The following is a 25,034-nucleotide window of genomic DNA, read 5'->3' as shown; positions in this document are numbered from 1 at the left end:
GATACAAATAGACGGAGAGATATACCATGTTCTTGGATTAGAAGAATCAACATTGTGAAAATGACTCTACTACCCAAAGCAATCTACAGATTCAATGCAATCGCTATCAAACGACCACTGGCATTTTTCACAGAACTAGAACAAAAAATTTCACAATTTGTATGGAAACACAAAAGACCCCGAACAGCCAAAGCAATCTTGAGAACGAAAAATGGAGCTGGAGGAATCAGGCTCCCTGACTTCAGACTATATTACAAAGCTACAGTAATCAAGACAGTTTGGTACTGGCACAAAAACAGAATTATAGATCAATGGAACATGATAGAAAGCCCAGAGATAAGCCCACGCACATATGGTCACCTTATCTTTGATAAAGGAGGCAAGCATATACAGTGGAGAAAAGACAGCCTCTTCAATAAGTGGTGCTGGGAAAACTGGACAGGTACATGTAAAAGTATGAAATTAGAACACTCCCTGACACCATACACAAAAATAAACTCAAAATGGATTAAAGACCTAAGTGTAAGGCCAGACACTATCAAACTCTTAGAGGAAAACATAGGCAGAACACTCTATGACATAAATCACAGCAAGATCCTTTTTGATCCAGCTCCTAGAGAAATGGAAATAAAAACACAAATAAACAAATGGGACCTAATGAAACTTAAAAGCTTTTGCACAGCAAAGGAAACCATAAACAAGACCAAAAGACAACCCTCAGAATGGGAGAAAATATTTGCAAATGAAGCAACTGACAAAGGATTAATCTCCAAGATTTACAAGCAGCTCATGCAGCTCAATAACAAAAAAACAAACAACCCAATCCAAAAATCGGCAGAAGACCTAAATAGACATTTCTCCAAAGAAGATATACAGATTTCCAACAGACACATGAAAGAATGCTCAACATCATTAATCATTAGAGAAATGCAAATCAAAACTACAATGAAGTATCATCTCACACTAGTCAGCATGGCCATCATCTAAAAATCTACAAACAATAAATGCTGGAGAGGGTGTGGAGGAAAGGGAACACTCTTGCACTGTTGGTGGGAATGTAAATTGATACAGTCACTATGGAGAACAGTATGGAGGTTCCTTAAAAAACTGAAAATAGAACTACCATACGACCCAGCAATCCCACTACTGGGCATATACCCTGAGAAAACCATAATTCAGAAAGAGTCATGTACCAAAATGTTCATTGCAGCTCTGTTTACAATAGCCAGGACATGGAAGCAACCTAGGTGTCCATCATTGGATGAATGGATAAAGAAGATGTGGCACATATATACAATGGAATATTACTCAGTCATAAAAAGAAATGAAATGGAGGTATTTGTAATGAGGTGGATGGAGTTAGAGTCTGTCATACAGAGTGAAGTAAGTCAGAAAGAGAAAAACAAATACAGTATGCTAACACATATATATGGAATCTAAGGAAAAAAAAAAAAAAAGGTCATGAAGAACCTAGTGGTAAGACGGGAATAAAGACACAGACCTACTAGAGAATGGACTTGAGGATATGGGGAGTGGGAGGGGTGAGATGTGACAGGGTGAGAGAGTGTCATGGACATATATACACTACCAAATGTAAAATAGATAGCTAGTGGGAAGCAGCCGCATAGCACAGGGAGATCAGCTCTGTGCTTTGTGACCACCTAGAGGGGTGGGATAGGGAGGGAGGGAGGGTGGGAGGGAGGGAGATGAAAGAGGGAAGAGATATGGGAACATATGTATATGTATAACTGATTCACTTTGTTATAAAGTAGAAACTAACACACCACTGTAAAGCAATTATACTTCAATAAAGATGTTTAAAAAAAAAAACTATATCAAGAAATTTTAGTGTTTATAGGACATCAAAAAATAACAACACTACTAAGTGTAACAGAAAATATACTTAATTACAACTTAAGCAATTAGTTTCATAAAAGCTAATATAATCAGCCACCTGTATCCTGATAAAAATTTCTCAAGCAATTTCCACAGCTGTCCAGAAAGATGTTGCTGCTAGCCCCTCCTCTCCATCCTTAATGCCTTAACACTAAATATGGCAAATAAGCCGTCATTAAGAAAGAAGTCATCCCCACAAATATTCACAGTAGCATTGTTCATAATAACCAAAAAGTTTAAAACAGCCCACATGCCCAACACCTGACAACTGATAAACGAAATGCGGGATACCATACAGCAGCATCATATACGGCACCAACAACAACCACAACAAAATGAGGCTCTGATACATCCTACAGCATGGATGAACCTTGAAAATACTATGATAAGTGAAAGAAGGAAGAAAAGACCACATACTCTGTGATTTCACTGATACCAAAAATCTAGAATACGAAACTCTATAGAGGGAGAAAGTAGAGTACTGGCTGCCTACAGCTAGAGACAATGAGGGCACCGTGGGGTGACGGCCAGGGCATGAGGGCTTTCTTTTGGGGATGATGAAAATATACTAAAATTGATTGTGGTGAAAATTGCACCGTTCTGTATATACATAAAAAAACCATGGAATTGCACACTTTAAATGAATAAATTTTATCTCAATAAAACTGTTAAAAAAAATCATTTCAAAATTATATCAATTCTCTAGACGAATATATTTTCATTTCTTCAAGTCTTACTGTCTTCTATGGAATAGTAATCTTAATTTCCAGTTTTTAATTAATAGTTCTCTTGATCATATTTTATCATAACTATAAAATGTTTTTTCTATAACTTAGCACCTTCAGTAAAATCAGAGTAACTACCCATAATAGAAATGAATAAATTTACCCAAGAATTTTTTTGATTCATGTAGTTTGCCTTCAAGTTCATACAGTAATCAGGATTTTAAAAGACCAGATAGATTTAGTTTAATGTCTGATAGCCAAAACAAATCTAATATGCCAAATAACCAAGAATTTTAAGGTTGCAATAGTCAAACTTTCCAATTAATGAGTCAATCATGTCATTTACCTAGGCAAAACTTGACTTTGTTCTTAACGAGCCCTTCTTTATCCTTTCCCTCACAGCTTTCAAACATCAAATGATGTAATACTGTTGTGAAAAAAGTTGGAACCCCAATTTTATCAAGATTTTTTAAACCTTTTATTTTGAAGTAATTATAGATTCATTGGAAGTTGCAAAAAAAAAAACAAAAACAAAAAAAAAACCACGTACAGGTTGGTCCTGAGTACTCTTCACACAATTCCTCCCATTGGTAACATCCTGCATCATTATAGTACAATACCAAAACCAAGAAGTTGAAATTGGCACAATCCACAGAGCTTTTTCAGATTTTACCAGCTTTACACTCATCTGTGTATGCGTGTACAGTTCTATGCAATTTCATCACGTGTACAGATTTGTGTAACCATCACCACAATCAAGATACAGAACTGCTTTAATTGCATGACACTCCTTCCTGCTATTTATTTACAGCCACACCCAACACTTTCCCGGATCCCATTCCAAATCTTTGGCAACCAGTAAAGCAGTAAACTGTTCTTAGAGAACTGTTCTCTATAATTTGGTAATTTCAAGAATGTTATATAAATGAAATCGCACAGTGTGTAACCTTTTAGGACTGGCATTTTTCAATCTGCATAATTCTCTGAAGATTCACGCAAGTTGTGTAAGTCAGTACTTCATTCCTCTTGGATGCGGAATAGTATTATATGTACGGTGTACCACAGTGTAACCGTTCACCTGTTGAGGGACACCGGGGTTGTTCCCAGTGTGGGGCTATGACAAATAAACCTGCTATAAAAATTTGTGTATGCATTTTTGTGTGAACATAAGTTTTCATTAGCAAGTTTTCATTAAATGCTGGGTTGTATAGTTAAGTATCAATTTTAATATCAACACTGGTAATGTTTCTTTAAAAAATGAAGATCACATTTAATCTCCACTGACTTTAGTTTTTTAATTTACCAAAATTACTTTTTAAAGCTAGCATTTACTGAACGCTTCTGCTAATGAACCAAGCAGCATACTAAGCATTTAAACCTATATCCTACGTAATCCTTGCATCAACAAAGAGCTAGGTACTGAGATTATTGCCATCTTGCAACTGAGAAAACTGAAGTATAGAAAAGATTTGGGAACTGATCCAGAGTCACTAAAGCTATGATGTGAAGAGCTGGGACTCAAATTCAAGCCTGCCTGACTCAGAACTCTATTGTTTTCATCATTCCTGTAACATGTGTGTCATTAAATACAAAAAGTATGTATTAGGACCAAAAGGTCTTTACTTAGGGGATAAACTTTACAAGGGACTATTACATTTCATAGTGAGATTTTTAAACTAGACATAATTTCTAATAAGCTGCACAAATTACCAAAATTAATCTAATAACCTACTGGTATTTGCACAAACACTGTGCAAGTAAAAGTTACATGAGTACTAGAGGAAAACCCAGATAAAGTAATTGTTCAGCTTTTCTCTACACAGTTTCTTTTAGGCTCACTCTTCATTAGTCCTGTGGTGAACAGGAAATCTGGGGCCAATGAGAAATGAGAAGGAAAGGGAAATGAGGGTAATGGTATATGGATTAACAGACCCCAGCCCACGGAGCAACTGAAGGAGCAGGGTTGAGGTCAGCGGTGGACACAAAGCCCAGGCCCCCACTCCCAGATGTGGAAGGAGGAGCTCTTTTCCAGAAGCTCCAGGAACTGGACCCACGCAACAGTGACCGTACACGTACTCAGATCTTCAAGTCTGCATACTGTCCCGAGAAACCAGTCACACAGGGTTGCTCACCACCATTCACAAACACTGTCACCAGAAGCAGATTCACAAAATACCGTCTTCAGAAATGTCATAGTGAATTATTAATTTGACAGTCCCTAACATTTTCTGATTTTTCATCAAATGCCATGTTTATTTTTTATTAATTTAACACTAAGATCTGGCTTTTCTATTCCAACCACAATGAGAAACAATTAAATGGCTAAGGTACACAGAGCTTTCAAGTAAAAATTAAAACTATAATATTTTACTATTAAGTGTGAAACAGATTTACTTCATAACTATTAGCACCTTGGTTTCCAAATTTTATCGCACATTAGAATCACCTGAGGATCTTTCAAAATCCCAATAGCCAGGTCCCAACCACACCAATTAATTTTTTTAAAATTTGAAGGTAGGAATCAGGCATCGATAATTCCTTAAAAATACTTAGGTTTGATTAGCAATGATTGTAACAATAGTTACAGCAATAAAATTCTTGCGTCTTTAAAAAAAGGGAGAAATTAAATGAATATTAGACATGCAGCTTGGGTACTATAATGTTTCAAGTCTAAATGTGACTTTTTGGGAGCGCTTAAAAATCTTTGAAAGGATTTTTCTAAGTGTATCTTGGTCTTTTTACTCATGGACACTCTCAACTTTTCAGACATAAAACTAATACAACGAGAAGCCACAATTCACTCAATTGCCTAGACTTCTTAAAAATTATAAAAATCAACAATTGAGATAACAATTCATGGACTATGATTATATATTTCACAGAGAAATCTAGTAAATCAACTTCTAGGAACCTAAGGAAATAATTATAGGTGTACATAAATTTGTATCTATAAGATAAATTATGATATGTTAGAATTCTGTATTTATTAAAAATGCTATAAAATATTAAATGGCATGTGCGGTTTCATACTACAGTATTAAATATAAGTCAGTCAGAAAACAGTTACAAAACACAGTATGAATGATAAACGTGAAACCTACTTGCAATTGAACTGAATTGTGCCGAAGACCTTCCACAATAGAAGAAAATCTGTCAATTTTTCTTTCTTCTCCAGCTGATGTTAAAGCTTCTAAAACTTCTTCAAGGCTATTGGAAAATTTGAAATTATAAAGTAAATTGCAAACAGCAAATAACCCAAATAACTCCAACTAAGTCCAAACTGAGCGGCGCAACAGTCATCGGCCCCACAGGACCTCTACATGGACAATTTTTAAATGCGTGCAGGAGGTTTCACTTACAGGGCTCTGCCTACCCTTATATGAGGGAGGGCCATTTCTGTTTGTTCTTTTGGTTGTTCAGTTTGTATATCTTTATCATTTATAAATAATTTTTAAATGCTTTCTTGTAATAAGAACATTAATATTCCTTAAAAAGGAAAACAGGTTTATTTTTATTTATCTTTTAATATGTATGTAATGGTCTTTTAGTTACAGGTCTAGCAATCGTGGATAATGTCTTTAAAGTTAAAACTTTAGTATGTACTTTACTGTCAAGGACCTTGCACCCTCAACCATTACATTATCAATTACTCACTTATTATTGAATTAATTCTATCCAAAAAAAAAAAAAAAAACATAAGAAACAGAATCAATTTGTATATTTTTCAGTCTTCATTTAGAATGTTTATTTAGGTTTTGAGTTCAGAACAGTTTAAATATAATGAAGAAATCCATTTTTCATAGAAACATGTTAGCCCATAACTACTGTATTGATTAAGAGAAAAAACTTACTACTCAAACATTTCTGTTCAGCCAATATAAATCTAGATCACCTGCTTAAGTATAGTTCATTTTTTTAAAGTAAATTCTAGACTAAAACAGAATAATGAAAACATTATATGACTGAAACTGTATTAAATTATTATGTAATGAGAGAAATAAGTTGAGAAGACTTACATGCTTTCCTCCCCTACAATGCACATTGCAGAAAGGAGTTTAACCACATCCGTCATCATACTGGGCTTCTCAGGATCAATGGCTCTGGCTAACAAAGAAAGACTCCTCTCTTCACTCATAATTCTTTCCAAGCCATACTACAACATTTTGGAAATAAGAGGTTAAATTTTAGTGGTTAGTTGAAAAAATAGTGCCCTGAAGGAAATGTAGTTATTTTTAAAATGTTTATAAGATAATATATGTGTACATGTAGTAAAGCCAGAAAATATAAAGAATGCATAACATCCTAAAAAAATTCATAGAAGTATTCCCTTTACATTAAGAACTATGAGAATCAATTAAATACAGATAACCCCTCAAAGGTAATTTTACAGCAATATGACGGATAATTACTAAGATAGATAAGTGGCCAACTAGAGAAAGAGAGAAGCAGTGAGGAATACTGAGATTTCCCAACAGGAACATACAAAATGAACAGACTGATACTGAACCAGACACTGAGGCCGTGAGGAGCTCTCCTGGGAAGGAAGGTTGGTAAGAGGTACCACAAATAAATGCACAGATCACTGTCCCAGAGAAACATAATGTGAACCACATGTGCAATGTAAAATTTCAAACAAAAAGTAAAACTGATTTTAATAGAATTATTCCAATATACCCAAAATATTATCATTTTAACATATAATCAATATAACACATTTATTGATGAGATATTTTTGCTTTTTTTTTCTTCCTAAGTATTCAAAATCTAGTGTGTATTGTACACGTACAGCACATCTCAGTTCAGACTAGCCACATTTCAAGGGCTCAGTAGCCACATGTGGCAACCACATTACACAGTGCGGGCCTAGATAGTAACACTTAGTTCATAAACAGGCAAAGGCTGAAGGGTGATTCGGGCTGATACCATGTAGAAGCTGCCATAAGAACATGTGTATTCTGATCTGAACGATATTTTGTTATCAGAAAGACAATGCAGTTGTAAACACATTATATAAATGGAATGATTTAGAATGAGGCCAAAGTTTGCTACTGCCAGGATGTCACATTCAACTGGAAGATAAGGAGTTATGTTAACGACTTAGTGTTTTGATTTAAGGATGTATATATATCTTAGGGTCCACTTACAATCTATGGAAGATAAGTATCAAATAACAGAGGATGAACAGAAGCAATAAAACAGTACTATTTATCTACCATACATCCCAGAGGATCCTTTTAAAGAGTGAGAATTTAGTTGATTAGAATTACTACTAAGCACTAAAAAGGAACTTAAGCTCAATTACAGACCTATGAACTCAAAATCAGCACTAGGTATTGGTATCAAAGTAAAATCTACAACAAGCTTAGATCCAAATGCTTTGAACGTTATGAATGTTATGAAAACTTATTTATAAGTTTCCTGTCTTGTATATCACATTTACGTAAAGAAGCTTCACACTGTGGTGAAATATTGCACTTGCTTGAAACCACTATCTAAAGAACACAGGTACAAAGAAGGAAGTACAAACAGAAGGGTCAAGGGCCCCAAGGTATGATTTTTGAAGGGACTTCTCTGTCCTATTGGTGACAGGGAAACGTTTACAAGGAAACAGCTAAACCAGCCAGGAGATGCTCACTTTTGTGATACCCTGGGCTGTTTCATAACTGGAAACAAAGAAAAGTAGGCATGAGGTCAGAGACTACAATATGCCTCGACAATCATTCCAGGGAATTGTCAGAGGTTTGTAATGTACCACTTAGACCCAATTCAAAAAGTCAACCAGACAATGATTACCAAGTACCAAAGGGCTGGCTCTGGCCTAATAAACCTGAGACTGAGTAAAGCTTGCCTTCAGCACTTCCTCCTTCACTTCCCCCACTCTGGGCTGGCCTGAGCCAGCACCTGCCCTTTGGGAATCAGAATCCTGTGGCTCCTCCAGCCATTCAAAGCAACTCATACTGATTTCCTCTAAGGGATACCACCTACCTTCTCTGTCAGGCCCTCTTACCCTAAACCATGTGTCAAGAGTGGAATAGGAGCATTCTCTGATCTCCTAGTTTCGACCAGTGTCTTGTGAACTCAAAGCTGCATCACTGGCAATATTCTCTGACTTCGCTAATGGAAAATTGTATGGTGCTCATTTTGAGACTGGAATGAGGCCAGATTACCACTACTGAGTATCTAGAATTAAAGACTGAACTGCTGCCTACTTGTATAAAATTACTCTCATTCAATTATTTTAAAAAACAAAGCAAAACTAAACCCATTGACTCTGTGAGAGAAATAGTCAACTTTCCAGTGCTGGCACTTAAAGTGCATTAAATGAAGGCTATTACAAGGTTAGAGAGATGGTGACAAATTTTGGAAGGTCTAAGAATGTCTCTCCACTGAATGTCAAGGATCCACTCCAGATTTTAGGAAAACTCACATGTTCTAAACTGAGGACCAGTGCCAGGTTCCCTTTGCATTCTACTTGAGGCCTATTATTACCTACTAGGTGGAACTGCAGGCCACTGAAGGTGTGTTAGGCAGGGGAAGGTGAATACCCTAAATCCCTGTGTCAGATGCCCTACATGAAAACTGGTGCTGAATGACTAACCACGGTGAGTTAATACCAGCAGCAGAGATAATGTAGGGAGGGGGCTGGCTTCAGGAACAAGGCACCCTCGTTGGGGGTACACACCTTAACACAAAAAGTTAACTGACAAAAATGAAACCCCTGTTCCGACTACCTCTTAATTTAAAGGTATTTAACTTTTCATCTTGACTTTTATTTTCTTCCTAATAGATATTCAAAATCTTCTTCTATTTAAACACTACTATAAAGTTCAATTTAGTATTATAAAAAAATTCAATTTCATACAATGATATCAGATTCACTCATAATATCAATTATATAATTAATTACTAGAACCAAATAAGGTACTAGTACATACATTTTTTCTCTTAAAGCCTATATTTTTCATCATTCAATGAACTTTTATAAAGACTGCACAGGAAGGTAGAGGAAAAAGCATCAACCAATCTTGGAAAAAAAATATTTACCAAAAAATTTCACATATAATTATGTTTAGAATTCAGACATTATAATTCCAAGTATCAGTAACTTTTTATTCGTATCAGCATGACAGTAATAAATGCAAATGACAATATATTCCAGCTCCACATAAACTATAAACAAAATAATCCATTATTATAACAATAAATCACATTATATTAATTAGAATATAAATACATAGTTTACTCCCTTTCCAATTCAGTCTTAAACCAAGTAGGAATATTATCTTCTATATACCACTTCACTTTAACCATGACATTCTTAAATTCAAATTATGATCCAAATGCCCCGTGCCCCTTTGTTCTGGAAAAACGTTTCTGGGTTTTCGCTACTCTTAGCCTTCCCATCACCAATGAAATTTCCAGTTTCTATATTCTTATTTTAGAAGCCCCCCCACCCCGCCTGAAAGCAAGTGTTATACACTCAGTGTGAAAAGATGTCTCCTTATGAGCAATTTGATTCCTTTATTCACTCACTCTTAAAACATACTCTACAAAGGCTACATAATATATCTAAAATCGAATTCTCACAGAACAGTGAGTTCAGTACAGAAAGTACTTGTGATTTCTACATCAGATATTTTCCCTGAAAATTGTATCTGATTGGAGGAAGCAGGGAGGTGAAAAATATTTCATTGGTTAAAAATAGAAAACTTAACTCCAGAAAATGATGAAAAATCCATAAATAATTCAATTTAAAAAATAATTAGAAAATATAAATATTTGCTGCATTTAATAAAAGAAATGTAAATGTTAATAATTTAAGTACAAGTACTTAAGTACAAAGTTCTCTAAAAATTTATTTTAAAAATGAGGATAAGGCAAAAATATTAAAAATTAAAATTAATCAGAAATACACAGTTTTGCTATAAAACACAAATCACCCAACATAGGTAAAATTTCCTCTCCCGCTGTCTAATGAATGAAAACACCTATCATTACTGCACGCATCATGAGGTAGATATGTTTAGATGTTAGAGCTAGAGACATGGCATGGAATAAAGCTAATTTCTGCAATTAACAGTATGAAAAAAAGGAAACACAGTTAGATAAACCCAGCTTCAGTACAGAGCATAAACCATTTCTCTCTTCTAATGTATCTTCTTTAAATATTCAAACTGCAGACCTGCCATATTATATTTGGTTTCAATATTACAGTTGACTCTTGAACATCACAGGGGTTAGGGGCACCAACTCCTCATGCAGTCAAAAATCCGAGTATAATTTCTGACTCCCCCAAAACTTAACTACTAATAGCCTACTCTTGACCAGAAGTCTTACCAATAACACAGAGCTGATTAACACATATTTTGTATCTTATATGTATTATATACTATATTCTTACAATAAAGTAAGGTAGAGAAAAGAAAATGTTATTTTTAAAAAGCAGAAGGAAGAAAAAATACACTTACAGTACAAATATATATTTATTTTTAAAAATCCACATATAAGTGAACCAGTACAGTTCAAACACATATTGTTCAAGGGTCAACTGTACTTGCATTAAGCATCATTGCTCCTCCACCTCTGGGACCTGTTCATATCTGTTCACATTAATTTCATTAAAAATTTAAATCTCTAGACTATAAAAACTAAGTCTTTCCAACTTAATTCTTTGGTAATAAGTATTACTGCAGACCACATTTAATAATCGTGTATGATTTCAAAGCTGATTCATGCTATACTTCTGAAAATTAAAAGAGAAGAAGGAAGGGAGGAAGAGAAGGGAACAAAAAAGAGGACAGACAGGGAGGTAGAGAGGTAGGGAGGAAGGACAGGAGGAAAAGAAAATTAATCTGTGCATGAAGGGTTAAGCACTAGAAGAGGATCTATTCATCCCCAAGTTTCTCCTGTTGAGAGACAGTTGATTTGATAGAAAACTAGAAATCAATACTTCAATATTTTTTCCATTATATACTGAAGAGCTTATCAAAGCAATGTATCACTTTAGTGCAAATTCTATATTACATAACCCTTCTTTCATAAGAATTTCTGTAAGAACTGATAAAGAACAACTACAATACAATTACCTATGTACATACCTTGGTGTTCATCAAGGCCTTTAGACACTGTATGACTTTGTGCTGATTCTTCTTTATAATTTTTTCTTGTCTGCATAAAAGATATTAATGTTGGAATCATCATTGGACATGCAAATGTAGCTTAATTAGAAATAATGATTAGCAATACTTACATTTTGCCACTAATCAGCTTTTCCAAAATGTCCAGTAATAATCCAAGCCCCTCATGTTCAAAGCTCTCCACCCAACTGAAAAACAGAAGAAAGGGTAGTCATATATTAAGTCAGTATTCTAGTTTGGAATATCACAATAATGCTATATACTCACAAATATTTTGTACTTGTTATATTCTAGTCATAAATACAATAAAAGAATAACACTATGTATAAAATCATTCATGATTCATAATCTTTGTGAAAAAAGGAGCGATGATGTGATAAGCCAGTGATGTGCTGAACCCAGCTTGCACTTGGCTTGTGAGAGCTGAGTGTGCCCAGCTCTTCCATGCCCCATGTCCATTGACATCATGTTAGTAGCTTAAAACCTGCCATGTTGGAAGTATTGACACTACAGAAATCAGCAAATGCTGCCAATCAGAGCATCCCCTCACCCAGAGCTGGTTGTTAAACATTTAACAGCACACCACTGGACAAGCCTCACTCTGGACTATTCCAAAGAGCAGATATTGGGCAAGTGAGCAATATTTAAAGAGAAAAGATTCCGGTCTACATAAAGAAAAAGATTACTGAAAAAATTAGTCAAAATATTGTAAAAGCATGTTCTAGAAAAATTTTCCAAACCACTAAAATACATCTTTATAAATGTTAACAATTTCTTAAATTTCAAAGTTCAGTTGTATTTTTAAAAAGAGCTTTATCATTATTTTTAAATGAATATTTTCATCTTGATCCAACCACCTCTATTCCATTAAACCCATTAATATAATCAAAGTATGTATGTAATTAGGATAGCACTGCCAATAGACAACAGCTCACCTTGATTATAGAAAAACTACCTTAGGAGAAATCAGTGTTGATTTGGAAAGCCTAGCACAATAAATAAAATAATGTTAACAATCCGTCTTCCAAAAAGTGGGGGAAAGAAAAAGATATAATATGATATATATGTGTATTTCTTTGTATATATGTGCTTGTATACCTATTTGTTTGTATGTATGATTTTATGTGTGTATGTGTGTCTGCGTGTAGCCTTTGAAAAATGGAATATTAATAACAAACTTTCATCCAATAATCAAAAGCAGGATGTTATAAAGAATAAAAAATTTAAGTCACATACCAGAATATAATACCATTTTCTTACTTAAGACACAGTATTACATTCCTTAGAAAATAAGAGTAAACACCAAATGTAATATATTTGCATGAAAAATAAAAATATTATTTTAAAAATTCCAGTGACTTCCCTGGTGGTCCAGTGGTTAAGACTCGGCGCTTCCACTGCAGGGGGCGCAGGTTCGATCCCTTATTGTGGAACTAAGATCCCACATTTTCGGCATGGTGCGGCCAAAAATTTTTTTTAAAAATTCCCTCTTCTTGGGCTTCCCTGGTGGCGCAGTGGTTGAGAGTCTGCCTGCCAATGCAGGGGACACGGGTTCGAGCCCTGGCCTGGGAAGATCCCACATGCCGCGGAGCAACTAGGCCCGTGAGCCACAACTACTGAGCCTGCGCGTCTGGAGCCTGTGCTCTGTAACGAGAGGCCGCGATAGTGAGAGGCCCGCGCATCGCGATGAAGAGTGGCCCCCGCTCCCCGCAACTAGAGGAAGCCCTCGCATAGAAAACGAAGACCCAACACAGCCAAATAAATAAATTAATTAAAAAAAAAAAAAATTCCCTCTTCTTCACTTGTACACTTCTGTGAACATGGCTTAATCACTTACAAATAGTCAGAGTTTCTGATTTTAACCACCCCGCCCCCAAGAAAAGAATTTGCCATTTAGATTGGCAGACTCATCTCAGACTATTTTACTCATCTCTTCTCTATGAAAACCACAGAATAACTAATTCAAGAATGCACTTAAACAGGAAAGATACTCCCGTGTAAAAGAAAAGACTGAAGATCACTATTATAGCTAAGGTGAAGAAAAAAAGTTCAATATAAGTTGGTGTTTTCAAACCAGGATGCTACTTCAAAAGTTAAGAGTTTACTCTCCACTATCAGCATCACACAGATTACTTGTAGGCATTTCAAATCTTGCTTTCATATTTCATGAAAACGCCTATAGCATCCCACTTAACTGTATGCCTTGTTGACATCCAATTCTGTATTTATTCTTATTTCACTTGCAGCAGGGAAGCTTGAAATCAAACACACAAGGAGTAATTTGAGCGTTTTGCTTGGACTGGCACTGAGATGTGTGGACAGACTCTGTTCATCAGACCCTCCTGTCTTAGTACCTCACAGTAAGACTTCAGTATTTTGTTTGAAGTGTTTCAACAATCTCTATATTCAAAAGTATATCCATAAAGATATCGTAAAGCCAATATAAATGGTTTAGGATTCTTCATGCTGCTATCACCTTCAATCATCATAGAGAATAAAGTTACTATTCCTAAAACTGCCTTATAACAAAATATACAAAGTATTTTAAAATCATGTTAATGTAACAAAAAGATTTTCTTGCACATGATATGCTCATGTTGGAGCCCACTATAAAATTCAGGAAGCATATCAATCCAGGTAAATCAAGTCTGAGTAATAAATAATAGAACACAGCTATTTTGAAGATGTATCACCCCTATTATAACAACTATTTAACTACAGAATACTGGGACCCACAGAATTTCTCAAATCAACTATTTCTGGACCCACTAAATAACTCTCTTCTACAATGCAGAACATGAGTCATTAAAGTAAAACTTATGTTCACTCATGCATATTACATATGAACTAATTATAAAAGAAACTTACTAAGATTGAATGTAAAGAAGCATTATACCCAATTACTTTACATTACAACCTTTTAACTCACGGTGGGAATTAATTTCTTGACAATGATAAAATCAGAGATTAGCAACAGCCTTCGGAAAGCCAGACTATACTTTACATCATAAAACATATCAATAACAAGGAAAGTCAGACAGGGTGCAGGGAAAGGAAGATAAGATGCTTGATAACAAAAGAAACACTAATATGTAAACATAAAAAGAAAGCTGATGAAAGTACTTATTGAAAAGGTAATATTATAATACAAACTAAATGTGCATAAAAAGTTTCCATGTTTTTCTTAAAAATTTGCAAGGCCAAACATATTGTTGTATTAACAAGTTATCATTCACAAACCCATTCTCTCAAAACCCTTGCCCTCACCCCTGCTATTTTCAGGAATGCTATTTTTAAGAATAGGAGCAAATATCACTTCCTATCTCTTCTGGAAAAGATGTTCAAGATAAAAAAGTGATATTGAATAGGCAGGTCTGCAGTGCTGACAGAGGTTTATTAAAATCGATAGCTTTCTACAGAAATGAAAAATTTCTCATCATCAATGTACGAAGCAACCTGGAAAAAAATTATCAACTGATCTATAAATGATCAATATTCAGGAAACAAAATCTGTGCTATTTACTCTGTGCCTGTCAGCATAGTGCCATAGGGCATTATGTGGTTTAACTAAAACCTGCATTCATGGATGAATAAGCACTGGGCAAATGTTTTTTACTTGTGAATAGAAATGACACAGATTAGTATGACATGTGTAAAGGAAAAAAAAAAAAACGCTTTAAAACAGCAGAAAATAATGTGCTAAGTACTAATTTAACACAAAATCTACCTCTTAAAATTCCATAACAGGAGAAGGTGAGATTTCCACTATCGAGAAACAATGGAAAAGAGCTGCAGCTGCTCACTGGAGAATTGAAAGATAGAGATAGAGAGCTCAATGATATGGGTGCACTACATCAGAGACAACTTCTTTCACAGGAAGAGGATCGGCAGAAAGTGTTGACTTTGGAAGAACATTGCAGCAAATTAGAAGGAAACTTTATGTCTTGATTACATCAAGGATGAATCTGGGAAATGAAAACAGACAACAACTCTCTCAGGCACCTTAACCGGACAGCAGCTACTATTAGAAGCCCTCTTTTTGAAGAGAGAGGGATGCCTACTGTCCTCATTCCTCAGACAGGGTGATCACAGAGAGGACATTCAGATGTTTATCCTGTGGTTTGTGAGCAACCTGTATTTTCTAGAGATTTCACAATGCAACTATGCTTTAAGAAACTACTGCTAGGGTGGACCTTCAAGATGGTGGAGGAGTAAGACGTGGAGATCAACTTCCTCCACACAAGTACATCAAAAATACATCTAGGTGTGGAACAACTCCTACAGAACACCTACTGAATGCTGGCAGAGGACCTCAAATGTCCCAAAGGGCAAGAAAATCCCCACGTACCTGGCCGTGTGGCTGACAGGCTCTTGGTGCTCCGGTCTGCTGTCAGGCCTGAGCCTCTGAGGTGGGAGAGCAGAGTTCAGGACACTGGACCACCAGAGAACTCCTGGCCCCATGTAATATCAATCGCCGAGAGCTCTCCCAGAGACCTAAGACTCAGCTCCACCCAATGGCCAGCAAGCTCCAGTGCTGGACGCCCCATGCCAAACGACTAGCAAGACAAGAAAACAACCCTTTAGGCAGAGAGGCTGCCTAAAGTCATAATAAGTTGACAGACACCACAAAACACACCATTTGACACAGCCCTGCCCACCAGAAAGACAAGATGCAGCCCCACCCACCAGAACACAGGCACCAGTCCCCTCCACCAGGAAGCCTACACAAGCCGCTGAACCAACCTTACCCACTGGGGGCAGACACCAAAACCAACTGGAACTACGAACATGCAGCCTGCAAAAAGGAGACCCCAAACACAGTAAGTTAAGCAAAATGGGAAGACAGAGAAATATACAGCAGATGAAGGAGCTAGGTAAAAACCCACCAGACCAAACAAATGAAGAGGAAATAGGCAGTCTACCTGAAAAAGAATTCAGAGTAATGATAGTAAAGATGATCCAAAATCTTGGAAATAGAATGGAGAAAATACAAGAAACATTCAACAAGGACATAGAAGAACTAAAGAGCAAACAAACAATGATGAACAACATAATAAATGAAATGAAAAATTCTCTAAAAGAAACCAACAGAAGAATAACTGAGGCAAAAAAATGGATAAGTGATGTGGAAGATAAAATAGTGGAAATAACTACCACAGAGCAGAATAAAGAAATAAGAATGAAAAAAATTGAGGACAGTCTCAGAGACTTCTGGGACAACATTAAATGCACGAACATTCGAATTATAGGGGTCCAAGAAGAAGAAGAGAAAAAGAAAGGGTCTGAGAAAATATTTGAAGAGATTATAGTTGAAAACTTCCCTAACGTGGGAAAGGAAATAGTCAGTCAAGTCCAGGAAGCACAGAGAGTCCCAAACAGGATAAATCCAAGGAGAAACACGCCAAGACACACATTAATCAAACTGTCAAAAATTAAATACAAACAAAAAATATTAAAAGCAGCAAGGGAAAAGCAACAAATAACATACAAGGGAATCCCCATAAGGTTTAAGGTTAAAAACTGATTTTTCAGCAGAAACTCTGCAAGCCAGAAGGGAGTGGCAGGACATATTTAAAGTGATGAAGGAGAAAAAACTACAGCCAAGATTACTCTACCCAGCAAGGATCTCATTCAGATTCAACAGAGAAATTAAAACCTTTACAGACAAGCAAAAGCTAAGAGAATTCAACACCACCAAAGCAGCTTTACAACAAATGCTAAAGGAACTTCTCTAGGCAGGAAGCACAAAAGAAGGAAAAGACCTACAAAAACAAACCCAAAACAATTAAGAAAGTGGTAATAGGAACATACATATCGATAATTACCTTAAATGTAAATGGATTAAATGCTCCAACCAAAAGATATAGACTGGCTGAATGAATGCAAAAACAAGACCCTTATATATGCTGTGTACAAGAGACCCACTTCAGACCTAGGGACATATACAGACTGAAAGTGAGAGGATGGAAAAAGATATTCCATGCAAATGGAAATCAAAAGAAACCTGGAGTAGCAATTCTCATATCAGACAAAATAGACTTTAAAATAAACACTATTACAAAAGACAAAGAAGGACACTACATAATGATCAAGGGATCAATCCAAGGAGATATAACAAATGTAAATATTTATGCACTTAACATAGGAGCACCTCAATACATAAGGCAAATACTAACAGCCATAAAAGGGGAAATCGACAGTAACACAATCATAGTAGGGGACTTTAACACCCCACTTTCAGCAATGGACACATCATCCAAAATGAAAATAAATAAGGAAACACAACCTTTAAGAGACACATTAAACAAGATGGACTTAACTGATATTTATAGGACATTCCATCCAAAAACAACAGAATACACTTTCTTCTCAAGTGCTCATGGAATATTCTCCAGGATAGATCATATCTTCAGTCACAGATCAAGCCTTGGTAAATTTAAGAAAACTGAAATCATATCAAGTATCTTTTCCGACCACAACTCCATGAGACTAGATATCAATTACAGGGAAAAAAATTGTAAAAAATATAAACACATGGAGGGTAAACAATAAAGTACTAAATAACCAAGAGATCACTGAAGAAATCAAAGAGGACATCAAAAAATACCTAGAAACAAAGAAACAACCTAACCTTACACCTAAAGCAATTAGAGAAACAAGAACAAAAGAAAACCCAGAGTTAGCAGAAGGACAGAAATCATAAAGATCAGATCAGAAATAAATGAAAAAGAAATAAAGGATACAATAGCAAAGATAAATAAAACTAAAACCTGGTTCTTTCAGAAGATTAAAAAAATTGATAAGCCACTAGCCAGACTCATCAAGACAAAAAGGGAGAAGACTCAAATCAACAGAATTAGAAATGAAAAGAGAGAAGTAATAACTGACACTGCAGAAATACAAAGGATCATGAGAGATTACTACAAGCAACTATATCCCAACAGAATGGACAACCTGGAAGAAATGGACAAATTCTTAGCAAAGCACAACCTTCCAAAACTGAACCAGGAAGAAATGGAAAATATGGACAGACCAATCACAAGTAATGAAATTGAAACTGTGATTAAAACTCTTCCAACAAGGCTTCCCTAGTGGCGCAGTGGGTGAGAAGCTGCCTGCCAATGCAGGAGACATGGGTTCGATCCCTGGTCTGGGGAGATCTCACATGCCATGGAGCAACTAACTTGTATGCCACAACTACTAAGCCTATGCTCTAGAGCCCATCAGCCACAACTACTGAGCCCGCGCACCTAGAATCCGTGCCCCGCAGCAAGAGAAGCCACCGCAACAAGAAGCCTGCAGGCAGCACCAAAGACCCAAAACAGCGAAAAATAAATAAATTAAATAAATAAATTTATTTTTTTTAAAAATCTTCCAAGAAACAAAAGCCCAGGACCAGATGCCTTCACAGGCAAATTCTATCAAACTATTAGAGAAGCGCTAACAGCTATCCTTCTCAAACTCTTCCAAAATATAGCAGAGGGAGGAACACTCCCCAACTCATTCTACGAGGCCACCATCACCCTGATACCAAAACCAGACAAAGATGTCACAAGAAAAGAAAACTACAAACCAATATCACTGATGAACATAGATGCAAAAGTCCTCAACAAAATAGTAGCAAACAGAATCCAACAGCACATTAAAAGGATCATACACCATGACCAAGTGGGGTTTATCACAGGGATGAGAGGATTCTACAATATACGCAAATCAATCAATGTGATACACCATATTAACAAACTGAAGGATAAAAACCATACACTAATCTCAATAGATGCAGAAAAAGCTCTTGACGAAATTCAACACCCATTTATGATAAAAACTCTCCAGAAAGTAGGCAGAGGGAACTTACTTCAACATAAAAAAGGCCACATATGGCAAACCCACAGCCAACTTCGTTCTCAATGGTGAAAAACTGAAACCATTTCCTCTAACATCAGGAGCAAGAAAAGGATGTCCACTCTCACCACTATTATTCAACATAGTTTTGGAAGTTTTAGCCACAGCAATCAGAGAAGAAAAAGAAATAAAAGGAATCCAAATTAGAAAAGAAGAAGTAAAACTGTCACTGTTTGCAGATGACATGATACTATACATAGAGAATCCTAAAGATGCCACCATACCAGAAAACTACTAGAGATAATCAATGAATTTGGTAAAGTAGCAGGATACAAAATTAATGCACAGAAATCCCTTGCATTCATATATACTATTGAGGAAAAAATCTGAAAAGAAATTAAGGAAACACTCCCATTTACCATTGCAACAGAAAGAAAAAATACCAAGGAACAAACCTACCTAAGGAGACAAAAGACCTCTATGCAGAAAACTATAAGGCACTGATTAATGAAACCAAACACGATACAAACAGATGGAGAGATATACCGTGTTCTTGGATTGGAAGAATCAACATTGTGAAAATGACTCTACTACCCAAAGCAATCTACAGATTCAATGAAATCCCTATCAAACTACCAATGGCATTTTTCACAGAACTAGAAGAAAAACTTTCACAATTTGTATGGAAACACAAAATACTCTGAATAGCCAAAGCATTACTGAGAAAGAAAAACGGAGCTGGAGGAATCAGGCTCTGTGAATTCAGACTATACTACAAAGCTACAGTAATCAAGACAGTATGGTACTGGCACAATAACAGAAATACAGATCAATGGAACAGGATAGAAAGTCCAGACATAAACTCATGCACATATGGTCACCTTATCTTTGATAAAGGAGGCAGCAAAATGCAATGGAGAAAAGACAGCCCCTTTAATAAGTGGTGCTGGGAAAACTGTACAGTTACGTATAAAAGAATAAAATTAGAACACTTCCTAACACCATATACAAAAATAAACTCAAAATGGATTAAAGACCTAAATGTAAGGCCAGACACTATCAAACTCTTAGAGAAAAAGTTAGGAAGAACACTCTTTGACATAAATCACAGCAAAATCCTTTTTGACCCATCTCCTAGAGAAATGGAAATAAAAACACAAACAAACAAATGGGACCTAATGAAACTTCAAAGCTTTTGCACAGCAAAGGAAACCGTAAACAAGATGAAAAGACAACCCTCAGAATGGGAGAAAATATTTGCAAAAGAAGCAACTGACAAAGGATTAATCTCCAAAATATACAAGCAGCTCATGCAGCTCAATATCAAAAAAACAAACAACCCAATCCAAAAATGGGCAGAAGATCTACATAGATATTTCTCCAAAAAAGATATACAGATTGCCAACAAACACATGAAAGAATGCTCAACATCACTAATCATTACAGAAATGCAAATCAAAACTACAATGAAGTATCACCTCACACCAGTCAGAATGTCCATCATCAAAAATCTGCAAAGAATAAATGCTGGAGAGGGTGTGGAGAAAAGGGAACACTCCTGCACTGTTGGTCGGAATGTAAACTGATACAGCCACTATGGAGAACAGCATGGAGGTTCCTTAAAAATCTAAAAATAGAACTACCATATGACCCACCAATCCCACTACTGGGCATATACCCTGAGAAAACCATAGTTCTAAAAGAGTCAAGTACCACAATGTTCATTGCATCACTATTTACAATAGCCAGGACATGGAAGCAACCTAAGTGTCTCTCGACAGATGAATGGATAAAGAAGATGTGGCACACATATACAATGGAATAATACTCAGCCATAAAAAGAAATGAAATTGAGTTATTTGTAGTGAGGTGGAGGGACCTAGAGTCTGTCATACAGAGTAGAGTAAGTCAGAAAGAGAAAATCAAATACCATATGCTAACACATATATATGGAATCTAAAAAAAAAAAAAATGGTTCTAACAAACCTAGGGGCAGGACAGGAATAAAGATGCAGACATAGAGGATGGACATGAGGACACGGGGAGGAGGAAGGGTAAGCTGGGACGAAGTGAGAGAGCAGCACTGACATATAAACACTACCAAATGTAAAATAGATAGCTAGTGGGAAGCAGCCGCATCGCACAGGGAGCTCAGCTCGGTGCTTTGTGACCCCCTAGAAAGGTGGGATAGGGAGGGTGGGAGGGAGATGCAAGAGGGAGGGGATATGGGGATATATGTACACATATAGCTGATTCACTTTGTTATACAGCAGAAACTAACACACCAGTGTAAAGCAATTATACTCCAATAAAGATGTTAAAAAAAAAAAGTTCCATAACTGGAAATACCAAAGTCTTCTCTTTTAATTGCTTCAAGAAAAACTTCTAAGTGTATTTCCATTTAGCACTTCCTAGTAGGGGTCTCAATGTAGGAGAAAAGAAGAGGTGAAAAGGTAACAGAAGAATTAAAAAGAGGAGGGAGAGGGGCAACTGGTCTCTAGGATTAAATGTTCAAACCACCTTCAAATGTTCAAGGCAGCCTAGGCTTGGAAATTGTTATTGCTTCCAGAGACAGAGGATGAAATCAAAAGTGCAGAGTGGTTTCCAGTGTAATTTTGGGTTTATGAAGCAAATACAGTCACCACATAAAGCAGAAATGGTAATCAGGTCTCAAATTTACTTCCTGGCCAAAGGAACAAATCACTATCTATATATGTTTCCCATAGACTAAAGTTAAAGTTATTACCTCTCTTCCCAAGTGTGCTCTAAGGAAGAGAAAGACAAATGCATCATGGATTGTCAAAGGTGGAAAAAACCTACCAGATAATAAGGGCAACCTCACCTGTTACATACACCTGCAGGATAGGGACTATTTCTTATTTGTCTTTAAATCGCAGCACCTAGCACAGATTAAGCACTAAAATAGTTTTGGAATGAAAGTGAAACTCCTTCCACTTTTATATACAGTTGACCCTTGAACAACACAGGGCTTAAGGTCACTGACCCTCCATTTAGTCAAAAATCGGTGTATAACTTATAGTCAGCCCTCCACATCTTTATCTGCGGTACCTCCATATCCGCGGTTCAGCATCCGCAGATTCAACCAACCTCAGATTGTGTAGTGTAGTAGTATATACAATTGAAAAAAATCTGCTTATAAGTGGACCCATGTTGTTCAAACCTATGTTGTTCAAGGGTCAACTGTATAAGGAAAGGGACACAGAGAGAAGTTAAGGTTGCTTAGAAATAGCACTAAGTCTGCCGATGCATGCCCTAGCTCATGACCTTAACTTTATATATTTAGAAAAAGGCACCAAGTGATGACGCCTTCCACGCAGCATCACTGACACTGTTTCAACCTTCAGGCCAGAAACATCAATTCTGATTCTAGAACTGGTACTTATACATACTTAACCAAGGAGGATAAATCTGAGTCCCTGTCCTACATCACACTTTAGGACTTGACTGACTGCTGCTCAAAGGATGATGTTTCACCACTACTAAAACAAATGCTCATTAACTAAGTCAGTCAGCCTTTAGTAGGGGCTCACTGTGTGCTCGATACTGCACTAGGGGTGAGAAATACAAAGCTGAATAAAACATGTTCTCTGCCCTTTAAAAAAATTCACAAAAAAAAATAAAAAAATAAAAAAATAAAAAAATTCACAGACTATTGGTTGAAACAAATGTCGAGCAAAATTATTTCCATAATGTAAGACGTGCTATAACCATGGTGCTAAGGGAACAGAAAGAAGGTGCAGCATCTACCTCTCCTGGGAACAAAGCAGCTGATGTCTGCCCTGAGTCTTGAAGGACAAGACACAGAAAGAAAGAGAAGTCGCTAAGCCAGAGGGAATACATGCAAAAACATTAAATATGAAAGGCATGGCCTGTCCTAAGCACAAGTGGCTGTATCTGAGATAAAACCAAACAGGTAGGAAGGAGCTTGTGAAAAACCTATATACAGTCAGCACTCCATATCCATGGGATCAACAAATTGCAGATCTAAAACATTTGAAAAAAAGAAAATTCAAAAAAATTCAAAAGGCAAAAGTTGAACTTGCCACACACCAGCAACTATTTACATAGCATTTCTGTTGTATTTACAACTATTTGCCTAGCCTTTACATTATTAGGTATTATAAGTAATCTAGAGATGATTTAAAGTATACAGGAGAATGTACCTAGGTTATATGCAAATACTATACTATTTTATGTAAGGAACTTGCGCACCCTCAGATTTTGGTACTGATCCCCCGCAGATACCAAGGAATGACTGAACAATGCCATGGGCAATAAGATGCCACTACAGGGTTAGGCATACGTGGTAGACAGAGTAATCCCACCCCTACCCCTCAAAGATGGCCATGTCCTAACATCAGAACCTATGAATACCCTACATAGCAAAGGGGGAATTAAAAACGGAATTAAAGTTGCTACCAGATGATTTTAAAATAGGGAGATTACTCTAGATTATCCAGATGGACCAAATCTAATTACGTAATTCATTAAAGCTGAGACCCTTTCCCAGGTGGGTTAGAGAGATGAAATGGAAGAAAGAAGAGATTCAAAGCATGAGATGGACTCAACGTGCCTTTACAGTCTTTAAAGATGGAGGAAGGGGAATATGAACCAAGGAATGTGGGTGGAATCTAAAAAGCTGAGACAAACCTAAACTGACAGCTAGCAAGGAAACAGGGATGCCAGTCTCATGAATGCAGGGAATTGAATTCTAATAACCCAAATGATCAAGCAAACAGGGTTGAGTCTCCTCATTCTTGAACACACAATATGTCTCCATTTATTAAGACCTTCTTTGATTTCCTTCACCATGATTTCATAGTTTTCTGCATAAAAGTCCTGTACACAATTTGTTTAGACTTACACCAGAGTATTTTTTTTGTTTGCCTTTTTTGGAGCAGTGGTAAATATTGTTGTTTTCTAAAAGTCATTGCTAGAATATAGAAGCACAATTGATCGTTTTGTTCAGGTAAAGAACAGATAATATAAATTTACCCTCTGAATATTTAAGTGTTCAGTACAGTACTGTCAACTGCATTCCCACTGTTGTACAACAGAGCTCTAAAACTTTTCCTCTTGTGAAGCACATTTGATTTTTGTTTATCTTGAATCCTGCAATCTTGCTGAACTCAGTGATTAGTTCTAGTTCAAAAAGAACTTTTCTGTGTAAACAACTATGTCACCTGTAAATAGGGACAGTTTTATTTCCTCCTTTCTGATTCATATGCGTTTTATTTCATTGTGGCCTCATTGCTCTGGCGAGAACTTCTAGCACTGTGTCAATTTGTAGATTCATGTTATCAAGTTAAAGTACCCCTCTGTATTAGTTTCCTAGGGTTGCTATAACAAAGTATCACACAGTGGGTGACTTAAAACAACAAACTTATTCTCATAGTTCTGGAGGCTGGAAGCT

The 25,034-nt window shown here is 36.3% G+C and overlaps 1 protein-coding gene across 1 annotated transcript in view; it reads right to left on the bottom strand.

Moving 5' to 3' along the window:
- DIAPH3 (diaphanous related formin 3) overlaps positions 1-25,034 on the bottom strand; it is a 577,679-nt gene that overhangs the window by 387,317 nt on the left and 165,328 nt on the right. Inside the window, exons 6-9 of the mRNA XM_057532925.1 lie at positions 11,872-11,946; positions 11,720-11,789; positions 6,638-6,774; positions 5,723-5,828 (exon numbers count right to left, since the gene is read on the bottom strand). Coding sequence (XP_057388908.1) covers positions 5,723-5,828; positions 6,638-6,774; positions 11,720-11,789; positions 11,872-11,946 — 388 coding nt within the window. The remainder of the gene's footprint in view (positions 1-5,722; positions 5,829-6,637; positions 6,775-11,719; positions 11,790-11,871; positions 11,947-25,034) is intronic.

This window comes from Balaenoptera acutorostrata, chromosome 18 (genome assembly GCF_949987535.1).
Source record: "Balaenoptera acutorostrata chromosome 18, mBalAcu1.1, whole genome shotgun sequence".
Taxonomy (NCBI): domain Eukaryota; kingdom Metazoa; phylum Chordata; class Mammalia; order Artiodactyla; family Balaenopteridae; genus Balaenoptera; species Balaenoptera acutorostrata.
Note: the sequence above shows the minus strand (reverse complement) of the source record. Positions and strands in the feature narration are given on the sequence as shown.